The 13,460-nt window shown below is 41.5% G+C and overlaps 2 protein-coding genes and 3 non-coding genes across 5 annotated transcripts; 1 reads left to right on the top strand and 4 right to left on the bottom strand.

The window, feature by feature from the left end:
- Positions 1–3,829: 3,829 nt before the first annotated feature.
- On the top strand, positions 3,830–7,051 carry pole3 (polymerase (DNA directed), epsilon 3 (p17 subunit)). The gene is made up of 5 exons (XM_036529390.1): positions 3,830–3,967; positions 4,195–4,272; positions 4,623–4,708; positions 4,963–5,081; positions 5,415–7,051. Exons 2-5 carry the CDS (start codon positions 4,207–4,209, stop codon positions 5,600–5,602), a joined length of 459 nt encoding a protein of 152 aa, XP_036385283.1. The 5' UTR covers positions 3,830–3,967; positions 4,195–4,206; the 3' UTR covers positions 5,603–7,051.
- Positions 7,052–7,183: 132 nt separating this feature from the next.
- rpl12 (ribosomal protein L12) lies at positions 7,184–13,421 on the bottom strand. The gene is made up of 7 exons (XM_036528795.1): positions 13,275–13,421; positions 10,293–10,366; positions 9,846–9,944; positions 9,516–9,597; positions 8,284–8,370; positions 7,723–7,839; positions 7,184–7,191 (listed from the first exon to the last, which is right to left on the bottom strand). The coding sequence occupies exons 1-7, from the start codon at positions 13,309–13,311 to the stop codon at positions 7,184–7,186; spliced, it is 504 nt and encodes a 167-aa protein (XP_036384688.1). The 5' UTR covers positions 13,312–13,421.
- Positions 8,088–8,214, bottom strand: LOC118778592. The gene has a single exon (XR_005004999.1). It is a non-coding gene; the product is annotated as a small nucleolar RNA SNORA65 (small nucleolar RNA).
- Positions 9,069–9,195, bottom strand: LOC118778593. The gene has a single exon (XR_005005000.1). It is a non-coding gene; the product is annotated as a small nucleolar RNA SNORA65 (small nucleolar RNA).
- LOC118778591 lies at positions 10,048–10,174 on the bottom strand. Its single transcript, XR_005004998.1, has one exon. It is a non-coding gene; the product is annotated as a small nucleolar RNA SNORA65 (small nucleolar RNA).
- Positions 13,422–13,460: the final 39 nt, after the last annotated feature.

Below are 13,460 nucleotides of genomic sequence, written 5' to 3'. Positions count from 1 at the left end.
AGTGTGAGGTAAGTGTCCTATACTATCTGTCTGCTGTCTGACAGGCTAGCTGTGTCAAGCAAACATTCCCTGTGTCTTTGCTCCATGTCAGAGGGCCAGCGCTTCTGTGCCATTAGGGCCGTAAGCAGGCCATGAGCCCCAGGATCAGGACCACTGCTGTGGGCGATGCCACACATAACACATAACATAACATGCATAATGCAAGATAAAACCCATAACATACTACTGAATCTAATATACAACATATAACCATGAACATAACATAAAACAATAAAACAGAACAGACCAGAAGGTGCTGCTCATACAAGGGAGACTCCTTCACATGCCCTGCCAGGTTATACCATCATGTGACTTGCGTTGCCACGGAAATGGACTTATTTGTATGCACTGTGAGGATTTTGTGTAAACAAAACAAGCATGACAGGTGGCCATTTTCTCAAAGCTGCATCAGTTACAGACCCAGCACACATGTAAATGGATTTAATTGTAAAACTGTTTAACAATTAAATAAATAAATACATTATTCTAATTACAAATGACATCACAAAATTCTTAGTGGACATGGTTTGTGTCCACCATTGTTTGTGTATACTGACAAAGCCAAATGAAAATGCACAGCAGATATGACAAGTACGACAATATTGACCCTTAAACCAGTAACCATTAAGCTTATTATGTCACACTACCGATTCATTACACAAACAGGAGAGAGAGGAGTTACATAGCCCAGCACAGCTTTGCAAACAGATATATTAGATTCTTCATATATGGACCAGATAGTCAGCTCAGTGCATGTCAGATGGAATATTCTTTCTCTGCCTTTGTTGAAGTGACAAGTATTCTAATTTTCTGGTTCATTATGAACATTCAACATAGGAATGATGAGACCGCCATTAACAACCAGAACCTGGAGATGAATATCTACTCATAAGGAAAGATCTGTACAGATTTGGTTAACTCCATGGTTGCATACTCTGAGCATCTCAGCAACTGTCAAAACCAGAGAAAGGGTGCTTTGTATAACTGCTAATGACATCACTTTCTTGCCATTGAGAGAGTGGAAAAAAGAATTAAATAGTCCTAATAAAACACATTACATTGCATAAAATATGTTAATGGCATGCTGAGCAAATATATCAAACTAACCTCAGTGCATTTGGATAAAGACTAATGCAACCCCCCCCCCCCCCAAAAAAAAAAAAAAAAAAACAGGAAAAGGTCATGGAAATTCATGGCAGTAACAACACTCAGCTTTTGACATAATGTAAAAAATGGGCTTCTCAAATGAAAAAACATGTAGTCCCACTTTGTTACTTTTGATGGAAATTTAGCGATAGATCGAGTTTATGGCAAAATTCTCAACCTCAAATGTTATAAGTTATATAACAGCATGGAGGAACTACATGGCATTGACAATGGCTGGTGGTCCACATGAAGCTATTTCACCAACAGCTACCCTCACCAAAGAAATGATGTTAGAACAATCAATCCAATTGCTTTAAATATATAGAAATGATGATACATGAATACATACTAGAAATACATACTGTGTTTTCTATATACATGAAATTTGTTTGTGTTTTGGGTTAAATATTTAAATCCCCTCATGTCATAAATAGTACATTCATATTAGTATGATTTCATAATTTTAATGGCTGTGCAATTTTATAATAGGAGGTAATAGGAGGAAAAACAGAAGCTTATCCAGTTCATGTTGGGGTGGCCAGGGTTAGCACAGGACTGGTGGAGTGTACCTGCCTTCTTCCCAGTACCAGCAGAGACAGGGAATTCTTACCAGTGATTGCCTGGCCCTCCAAGGCCTTAGCCATTTCTCTTACATTCTGATACACCAACAACAGAAGTGAAACTAAAATCTGTATTATCAATTCACTTCCTGGATTTACTAACAGTTGCCTATATGCAGATGGTAGAGATGGAAGAGTCAGGCTTCATGAACCCCAGAATGGATGGAGCTACCATGTTATCAATGACTCACTGATTCAGTCAATAGTGTTCTGCTATGGAGAGAATAGTCATTTGATTGCTACATGCCAGTTGGGTGTTGATGGCACAAAAGAGCTCCTTGGAGTTCACAAGAGCTCACTGCCCTGTCATTAGGGTAAAGAAGAAGGGATTCCAAATTATTTTATTTACATTTGGTAGACATCCTTAACTAGAGAAACTTTCAGACAGTAGCTAATATGTTATGTATTATCTATCTCTGGGCTGGGACATCCAGAGAAGCAATTTTGAATGAAATACCTAGCTCATCTCCCACATCTAGGAATAAACTCGCAGTCCTCTGGTCACAAACCCAGTATGTTAACCCTGACCAGTCATTCTGAAGCCTTTCTCTGGCCTGATCACACTATGTTTTCAACTCCAGTACAGCCATGTGTTTGAAGGAATGACCCACTTCACAACATTCTCACACCAGCAGCCCATTAAGGAGAAAAGTTTCCGTTCATCCATCAAAGACACAGCTCCACGCTCTTGCTGCACTTGACGATGCTCTCCCTTGGTTCGAGTCAACCCTCTGTTTACACACAGCCCGGGAGGAATTTCTGCAATCCAAAAGGCATTCTTCCTTCAGATGGGCTTCCGTGGGGCAATCAACAGGATACGTGACTACCGTGCACTCACCAAGTAAGGCCCTGCCAACTATGAAAAATAAACAGCTGGCTGCCAAGCTACCTTTGGCGTGAGATTCGGAGAGATCCTTTTTTATATATCCGAGCGTGTCTGATAAACAAACGTCTTGTCTGGACAACCTCCACTTTACAATGCCTGTCACATGCCTCATCAGTAACTTTGTTTCACATGATCAAATGGCCAGATTGAGAGTGAAAAGCTCACCCAGCCAGCCCATAGCCCTTTATCCACTGTGAGACCATGAACTCATCAGCAAAACTCATAGTCTAATGGTGTCACTTTATATGTATATATAAGCTCTTACAACACTTCAGCCCAGCATAATTACATTTTATTATACAGATTCACCACAACTTTGAAAGCCCAGTCTTTTGACATGATAAAATATTATAGAAGAACAAGAGCAACTCAAAAGAATAGAGAAAAAATTGGGGAGCATTCACGTGGAGAGTGCCTCTTTAGTTATTTTAGGCAATTTCAGTTGAATTTTGCTCTCTTATTCATAATACTTGACTGGCATGTGCAAACTGACGTTTCTCCATGTTAGTAACCACGTTTTATAATGTAATTGATTTTGTTAGGTATCAACTAATATTTCCAGACCAACTTTCCAAATAACTGTATATTAACGGATCGTGGATCTTATGGTAAGTGTACCTACATTTCGCCCATTACTCAGGGAAATAACGTTAACACACCAAAATATTAACTACTTTCGTTCACATTATTTTCAGTGTCAGTGACCTGGGAAAGCAGTGAGGACCAGATAGTCAGCTTGCAAAAACAACACAACATTGTTTTTTAACCGCAGAAAACAGGCCCTTTTAACGTTTCAGGCAGAAATTGGCCAGAACTACAGACCCCAAACCACAATCCTACACTTAACCACTTAACCATACACTAAACAGTTAAACGGAACCTGCATCAGCAGGACAACTTTCGCCTGGAACCCTTACCGATCCATCTGCCAAGATGACCTTATTCGTGTTGCATTCTGGGAAGACGTTAGTTTACATATTGTTGTATTAATTAAAACCATTACTGTAGATATATACATATATTCAACAATGATTAATTAATGCATGCAGAAACAGTTTCCGAATGTTGTTTTATTATTTTGTTTTCAATTCATAGCGTTGCAGCTACGGCGTGACAGGGTAAGAGTTGAAAGGTGAAAGGGTGACAATATGATTCGTCTGGTTCAGGCGGGCGCAAAGTCGAAAGTAGTATTGTAAAGAAATATTAAAGTACGACGAAAATTTAACTGTATTCATTGTGGCTTCCAACACACTCTGAAATATTACGTTGGATTGGGGTAGGTAGCCAGAGCAGGCAGTACTTAGCCGGCAATCTAACAGAGATGTAATCGTAAAGCATGGTAGCTAACTTCACGAGCTGTTGTTGCTAGGTTAGCTAATGTAACAATCCAGCTGGATGCTTGCACATGAGCGCGGGAATCTCCGCATATTTAAATGGCTGTGTTTACTACAGGTATCCTAAAATTATTGTCAGTGTTGTCAAACTCTTCTTTTTGTTTTGCAGGACGATAAAAACATGGCAGAGAGACCAGAAGACCTGAATCTTCCCAACGCCGTCATCACGCGCATCATCAAAGAAGCGGTGAGGATACACTTTTCTTGATATTACACCTCACCTGACATAGCTGGGCCAATTCTAGACTGAAGGAATCGGCCATGTTAATGTGAAAAACACAAATGTCTTACATACCTATATTCTTTTCCTGTGCGGCTAGTTGTTTGCTTAAATTGACATTTCAATTGCCGTTTGATTTACATTTTATATTTTTCATTCTGCTGGCTAGTTTGGTGTCTTTGTCCAGTCGTACTTGCACATGAAACAGTAGCTAATGTTAGCTTGATAGCAACTGTACTGTACGTGAGACGAAGTGGCTACATATTTGGGGAGGTTGGTCCGCTTACACCAATTGTCTACGTCATCTGTTCTTCTAGCTGCCAGAAGGGGTGAACGTGTCTAAGGAGGCGCGGAAAGCAATATCTCAGGCTGCCAGTGTTTTCGTACTGTACGCAACTTCATGGTGAGCGAACCACACACTGTACTAAAATTTACTCACGAAATTGATCTCTGCCATCATCTGCAAAGGCAACCAACAAAAATAACGTCTCCTTTAAGACGAATACATCCAATATTACAGCGATTTGTAAACGGGGGCCAATAAATCAATTTGTTTTACAAAATGTAACATAAATGTTACTTGTTTTGCAAAATGTAAAACACACGTCCCACAAATGCATTTGAAATGACGGTTTCATCTCTCTTGGACGGTACCAGTGCAAATAACTTTGCCATGAAAGCAAAGAGGAAAACGTTGAACGCGGGAGACGTGCTGGCAGCCATGGAGGAGATGGAGTTCGAACGTTTCCTCCAGCCACTGAGAGAGGCGCTGGAGGGTGAGTCAGGGGAGAGTGGGATGGGGTTTAGTGTGCAGTGGGGGAGCTGGATATGCAAATAACAATCAGTGTACAGGTGATGAGTAGTATTAATCTACACACACACACACACAGAGGTGAACATTCAACCAATCAATTCATTAATATGACAATAGTCTGGGGAGAAAAAGTTAATTTTGGTCATATAAAATTTGTGAATAAACAAAATGTAGTATTTGTTGGTTTAAAAATGTGGAAGAAGTCTGGAACATGCCTGAAGTTGAAATCTAGGAAAAGAATGTGAACCTTCTGCATATTGTCACCTGCAAGACTGATTTTTCTTCTCCTGCTCAGCCTACAAGAAAGGGCAGAAGGGGAAAAGAGAGGCATCGGAGCAGAAGCGCAAAGACAAAGAGAAGAAGACTGACACGGAGGAGACTGACAAAAGCAAGGAGGAGGAGGAAGAGGAGGAGGAGGAAGAGCGCATGGAGGAAGAGCAGGAAGGTGAAAACGAAGGAGAGGAAGAGGAGGTGGAGAACTGAGCATCCAACCTGTGCTGTCTTATCTGGGAGAGTGCCTGCATGTAGTCTGCAGGTCTCTTCTCATGTTCATTTGGTCTTCGGTGTGTTCTCACATGTGGTCTGCTAGTGATAGTGAGGCTTCATGAATGCCAAAATGGATCCAGTTACAGCGTGATTCACAGATCTGAACCAGTCAGTGTTTTCCTTCAGAAGGCAGTCTTTTAATTGGTTCATTCAGGTGTGTGATTGACAGTTTGTTGTAGGTCCAGCCATTGTATTAGAGGCTCACTTTCCTGTCACATTTCCAGTCTCATTTCCCTGTATCTTTCAAAGCCTTTACTGGACTGAACCCTATTGGGTATTGAGGTTTGTAATCACCAGCAGTAGCTAGTCAATGATACTTCTTAAGAAACCATGGTTAATGTTGGATTTTCTCTATTAATTTTTTTTACCCATGTTCAGATTTAATCCAGTATAAATCAGTTCTTGCACCTGAAAATACAAGGAAGTGGATGTTAGAAATACCAGTACAGTACCACAGGTGATCTTTCAGATGGCAAAAAAAGGCTTGGAGCACCACTGGAATACCACTCCCTTTATTCAGTCAAAAGATAAAAAAGGGCTAACGTGCCATGCACACTGTTATGCTGAGCTTTAGTGCCTTAGAATTTCTGGAACGGCTTAGTGGAAAAATGATGCAGAACCTTTTGATGTGATTCAGGGAATTTTAAATATGCACATCCCGTTCTAAAATAGGCAAGACTTTCAAAATCATGTTTGGGAAAGGATTGTGAAACCTCTTTGGCATCTTGGGAACAACAGGACTGGATTACTGCTGCAGACCTTTTTGGACTGAACACTGCCAGCAAACCCACGTACAGGCCTAAATCAGCATGCAGGAACTTGACAAAATGGATCAAAGACGGGAGGATCTGAAACTTATGTTGTCAATTTGCGTGTTTAGTTGAGAGGCACTTTGAGATTTCAGCCTTGTCTGTCAGGTTATTTGGGTAAAACTTATGTAGTTTAGCACTGTTGCAGCTGTCTTCCTTGGGCCTTTGTTTCTATAGAACTATAAGGACTGCCCCTTCAATTTCAGGGTACTGACCTTCAATCTTGTACAGCAGCAAGTAATGGTTTGGTTACTTTTGTACTAAATTTTTTTGTAAATATAAATGTTTAAAGCGATACAAGACAAGATGATTGTCATATGTAATTGCCAAAGTCCCCCCTGTCACAATAACTGCTGAAATATGACCATGGGCAGCAGTTCAGGAGGAGCTATGAGGGACAAACATTTTTTACAATATTAAAGCAGTTGCATTTGGCAAGTTTTTTTCTTTACACCTATTTCATGTAATGCATTATCTGCCATGATTAAATAAAAGGCAATTGACAGCAACATCTTCCTCCGTAGTGCCAATATGATCTTTGCATTTGCCATTTTAATTTCCACTGGCAGTTCCAATGTGCCATTTTTCTCACCCCTCCTGTTTTTCCACAAACTTCATATCAGTGAATTTGCACACTTACTAAAAGCCCCTGCTTTGTACTCAACACAATGCAAAAATTGCCCCTGCTGCAAAAGTCAGACTCAAGCACTCACCAAGCTGCAACAAAATACCAGTGTAGACAAGGGTCTTGAATCTGGTTTGCATTTTGTGTTCTTTAGCACCTGAAGAAAGCCAGGTTCCTTCAGTGTGGAAATGTTGCCTTGCTGAGAAGGACTTAAGTCTTGTCAGTCACTGAATACCGAACCCAGTCTTTCCATACAGGTATCTAATGTTATGCAAATGGTTTTCTACTAGTGAACAGTGATACCTGCCCATGTTGGCCAAGTAATGCAACACTGCATATTATGCATGCATTACCACAATGAATATAAGACATGGATATAGCTAATTTTGCCTGTGTCAAAGTAATGTGACCATCTTTCTTCATATTACCCTCCAATTAAAAAAAAAAAAAAGACAACAAATGAATTTTTTCCCCCCAGAGTTTTATTTTTGTCTTCCTCACTTTTTATTTTACTCCTAGAACAGAAGGAAAAAAAGTTTAAATTAGTACATGCAATAGACTTTCCATTCCATTTGAGTCATTGTTGATTAGATAGAAGCATAGAAAAAAAAAATCCTGGCTACTCACAGAAGGGCACTCCACTTTGCCACTGTTGATGTCATCAATGACATCATGGGGAGGGCGGCCATCGATGGTGCATCCCACAGACTGTGCCGTACCCAGGATCTCCTTAATGGTTCCTGCAGATGACAAAAAAAAAAAATCAATGTGCCACATCACCACAGCACCCAGGTTGTGCATGAGGTCAGACTAAAAGCTTGGGCCAGTTACTCTAGCAGTCTCCTCAAGTTGTTGTCTCAGTATCAGTTCAGCAAAAAATATTTTGAATAAAACTGTCAAGTGCCCTCAGAGGGGTAGAAGTCTACTGATGCTGTAGCCCTCCAGGACGAGAATGAAGGATTGGCATCATTACAAAGCCTTCACAAGGGTGTGTTCCAGGCCTTTCGGCACAGAGCTGCCCACGTGTCTGAGCAGCCCTGCTTCCTAGAGCTGGGTCACTCTCAGCCCCCACTGGAATACACCGTATCACTCGTACAGACAGGCATAGTGGCGGGGGGCAACGATGCAGATTCCTGGGTTCAGATTCGAGCTTTCAGTGAACCCACAAATGCCCCTGTTCTTACCTGACAGCTCCCTGGCAATTGAGCGGGGCCTCATCACACGGGCGATACTGACGATCTCGTCGAAAGTCACACTGCCGCTGTGTTTGACTGGAGGCAGAAAGGGCGCGAGGTGAGACGCATTCCACCAACAAGACACTTAACCTTCTGCGGAATTAAAACTAGTGCGACTTTACAACACTGCACTGCAACACTGGCAACACTGCAATCTGAACTTCCCCCAGTTTTTGATTTGTTAAAGAAGCCAAAAGTAAAGTAACACTGCATGTAGCATTATCAGCTGTAAGGAGCTGCCTTGGCATCTTAATCTAAGTGATGGCGGTTGACAGGACTAATGTCCATTTCATTAGTCCAACCCACAAACAAACACATGGACATAAGAAACCTTCATAACCCATCAGACTTATCAAAACAGTACAAATAAGTGCAATGGGCAGCTTTATTCTGGTGAAAGTAAAGTGGGCAACTAAGTGGTTAGTTTAGCTAAGAATCTGTACACTTTAAACAAAAAACTTTCACACATAAATTGTGTTGGGGACCTCTTAAACCATGTTGGAGCAGGTGCTGTACCGATTCCAGCTGGTGAACTAATGAGAGGTCTGTTATTTTGAATGAGAGAAATTTCTCAGCTGTAGTTTATCTTGACTGATTTGTTGACTGTAGACAACAGCCCAATTGCATTAGCCAATGGAACGCTCCCTTCATTGTGACTTTTGCTCACTGCTCTCATTAGACCCAATGACAGGGTTTCACTTGGATGTAGTGAACCGGCAACACATGGTAAGGCGGCGTGTTCCAGGCCTTTCGGCACAGAGTTGCCCATATATCTGAGCAGCCCTGCTTCCTAGAGCTGGGTCACTCTCAGCCCCCACTGGAATACACCGTATCACTTGTACAGACAGGCATAGTGGCGGGGGGCTGTTCTACATGCTTAGAGCATCAATGATGTGCATCAGGTGTTGGCTCAGAGATGAATCTCACCAAGGTAAAAGCACTCTAGACAGAGTGCTTGTTGGATAAAGGATTTTATTTTCATTGTTCTTATGAAATGACGGTCTGAACAGCATCAAGATAATGTATCCACAATGGCATAAACAAAAACCACATCTATAGAAATAAAGGTTGACCTCCAAAGAGTTTGTGGTATGCTCTGCTTTACGCCATCATGAGCAACCTGTTGGTCTCCCCTGTGACTGCCAAGTGCATCCAAAAGAAAAAAAATTAAAAAAACTTACTGTTTTTGACCTTCTTCCTGTCGCGGGGGGGCTCCTTCAGGGCTTTGATGATGAGAGCCGATGCAGAGGGCACCACCTCGATCTATGGAGGGACACAGACATAGTAAGGGTGTGTACTCCTAAGAGCACTCATAAGGGAGCAGCTGTCCTTAGGATTTACAATGAAAGCTGATAGCAACACTTTCACAGCTCAAGATAAAGGGGTGACTACTGTAAAAATACTGTAGTGTTCAGTTGAGGGAGTTTACTTCCCGTAGAGTGTCATTCATGACACATGAACAGGGGGCGCTGATGTTTAGGTATGTAGTAACAAAATGGGTGTGGCCATACCGCTGCCTGCCTGTTCTGGATGGTCAGCTTCACTGTGATCCTCAGGCCCTTCCAGTCACCGGTTGCCTTGGCAATGTCGTCACCCACTTTCTTGGGGGACTGAAAACAGTGGAGGGGGGAGAGAAATGAGATACAGTCAAAGTCAAACCAGACACCGAAGTAAACAGGCAATTACTGCCATGCTGCTATGATCACGCACAATGTTTGTTCCAGGCCTTTCGGCACAGAGCTGCCCACGTGTCTGAGCAGCCCTGCTTCCTAGAGCTGGGTCACTCTCAGCCCCCACTGGAATACACCGTATCACTCGTACAGACAGGCATAGTGGCGGGGGGCTACTATTCCACCTCAACATCCTTACCAAAATTCTTTAATAAAAAAAAAAAAAAAAAAAAAACAGGTTCTGTAACCTGGCATCTCAGGACATTTGTCTCAGCAGCACACACTTACCAGACCCAAGGGTCCAATTTTGGGGGCCAGAGCAGAAGTAGCGCCAACCTCTCCTCCAGTGCATCTCATGTACACTGCGTAAGACAAAAAAAGGGCATAAGACACCGGGAAGCAACAGGTGGGAATCACCCCTCCTCACTGGGGTCAAGGGGCTACATGCAACAGCTCATATGCCATTATAATCCTTACTTCAACTTTAACTAAATTATATTAATTTATTTAACCTTTAGGTAAAAGGCATAGCTACTTAACCTACAGTCATACTGTTGCCTTTAATTTATTAATTTTCCAGACATGTACTTGGACACAAACTGGAGAAATTCAGGCTAGTGACCTTGCTCCAGTGTCAAGCTGCCCCACCTGTGAATCTAACCTCTAACCTTTCAGATACAAACCCAGTTTTTAACAGTGACTCCACCCAGAGTAAATTTAGCCAAGCTAGACTGCATTTTACACGCTTTCCATAAAAATCTAGTGTTACAATAGCCACGCTTTGCCAAACCACTTTTTTCCTAACAGCAGCTGATGTGCGTAATCGGGCTGTATCACGTCAGTTGGTAAATCCCTGAATCCTCACGCTTCACTCTTAAGGCAAAACCGCAGCATTCTCCAAATCGCTAAGAGTTACTTTATAATTTACCGCGGACTCATACTGAGAACATTCTTGGAATAACGGTGCCTGGCCGCATGGAATTCTAATTCAGACCAAAACTTAACACTGCTGTCACATATGAGGCCATAATAACTTACTGAAGTTAGACCCAATACTAACAAGATAAGACATTTACAAAGTACAAGCTGATTTCTTGCACACTGTAAGCAACAGCAGTATGCGCTACGTAACTGCTCCGGACACGTAGATATAGCCAAAAGGTTAATTTTGTCAATGTGACAATGTGCTTCAAGTCCAGTGATGTGCTTTATCTCAGTCCTAAATACCTCTGTATGGAACCCCCTCCCCCCTTTTTGTGGAATCAACCTTCAAATGTCAAAGTAACAGGTGTTGCTACCTTTTATGATAATTTAAGATGTGTGCATGTTAAAAATGATCACAACTGCAAATATATCAAGCCGTTTTATGGCTGGACATCACTTATGGCTTACAAGACATATTGTAACTACCTTTGTACCTGTGACACAGTTATGTTTCAAGTCACTTAAGTGTGTAGTCTGACAAATTTTATTATTCATTATGCTCAGCCTCCAAAAGTGCCAGTTTGTCCTGACAAATGTAACAGTTTAACCTCAACTAACCTTTAATGACCTTGTCATTGACCATTCTTCCATTGTATTACACATAGTACACAAAGATGCATGCAGGTCCATGCTCATCTTGCGAATATCCCTGATGTGGAAGCTACTGATATATTTTAAAAAATAATTTAAATGGAGCCAATTCAAAGTTAAATAACCTGAGCTACTAAACTCTTTTTAAACTGGATGCGTGGATGGACTACTACACATGGCAAGCTCCATTTTCTCTTAGAGTAGCAAATGTCTCCCTAAGGCTGTCCCAGCTGTGGTTGTCCAATTATGAATTCATATGGGGTATGGTTAATAGGCGAGGGATTACCAGTCAAGTCAATTTACCGGTCAAGTCCTGCTTTACCTGTTAAAATTCATAACCACTTTGTGGGGCAACTACAACTTTTCAAAAAAGCCAAATATGTACTCAAGGAAGTGTCTGAATTCTGGCTGAGGGTGTCACTAGGTGTTTAACTGTTTTGATTATGTGATCAACGGGCCTCCTTGCACCATATTAATTGTGGAATGATAAAACTGTGTCCTAAAGACTATGGACAACAGGCCCTACAATCCAGCATGACTGTCACTATTCAGTGGAATGAGGCCTGCACTACAAATCCACATTACAATTTTTCAGTAATCACGTGACATTAGATGATTTTGTATCTGACACACTGCACTCCTATGGACTTGCCTTCATAGTATAAACGTCATTAAAGTAAAACCGCGTCAATGGTGGGTTATTTTTATTAAAAAAAAAAAACGCATTTCCTTTACACATTTTGGAGCTGCTGTTCATAAACCTGGTTTTACAAACCATTCTTCAGAACTGGACCAGTCTTGCTACATGTCTTTACTTTATGCCATGAAGTATAAAGTTTATGGGGTGCTTCCAGTGTTGTGCTCGAGTTCATTGTGGCCTTAGGCATGTAATTTCAGTGCTACGCCAGATATACGAACTAATCCTGCAAGCAGCGTCTTTCCAAACTCCTCTGCTGAATGCAAAATGACATTTAACATTAAGCTTTCACTTTGCGAAATACGAGTTTTTTCGATTCAACACATCCAGCTACAGCTGAATGAACGAATGCGATAAAACAGTGTTCCAACTGCCTGTCGTCAAGCGAACCACCTCGCTAATATTTCATACTACATGCGTCAGAATAATCCGACCATATTTCTGATCATTACGTTGCTTAAGACGTTTTAATCATACGACCAGATCGCAACCTAACGCTCATTCTATCCCACCGTAACCACGTGCTTCACGAGATTCTGAGCGATGTTGGCTAACGTTAGCTAGCAACTAGACTTAGCTGTTCAGCGCGCAAATACAAGTTAGCGCATTACGGATTGGAGACATAGTATTGCATTCAACACAAAAAAAAACCTGTTACACAGAATAGTTCACATGTTCTAAAGACGTTAACCGTTAACGTTAAACCAGGGTCATATGTTAGGCTGTGCAGTCTGTATAGGCCACGGCACAACGTGGGTCGAATTACCCCAAAGATAGCTAGCTAACTATTTAACTAAATATATTCCAATCTCTAAAAGGCAGTCCACCCTGAACCCTTTAAAGACCTAAACAAAATTAAAGCGCACACACAGTCAGTACAGAGCAAGTATTAAGGGACATCTTGACAGACGCAGCTCCATTAGCTAACTTGCTAAGTTAGCAAGTTATCCATTATCATTCTCACCGTGACATTTCACAACCACGACTTTCACACGTACCAACTTTGATTTCATTTGGGTCGAATTTAGGAGGCATGGTGGTGTTGTAGAAGTTGAGCTCAGTTCAGCTTGATTCAGTGAGGGTGTCGGATGAACCCGGAATCGGGACGACCGAAGACTGTTGCACCTTCACCGTCTACCGAAATGAGAAAGGAAGACTGCGAGCAGAGCATTGGGATTTATTGT

This window comes from Megalops cyprinoides, chromosome 5, assembly GCF_013368585.1.
Source record: "Megalops cyprinoides isolate fMegCyp1 chromosome 5, fMegCyp1.pri, whole genome shotgun sequence".
NCBI classification, from domain to species: domain Eukaryota; kingdom Metazoa; phylum Chordata; class Actinopteri; order Elopiformes; family Megalopidae; genus Megalops; species Megalops cyprinoides.
This window is presented reverse-complemented; position numbering and strand designations above follow the sequence as displayed.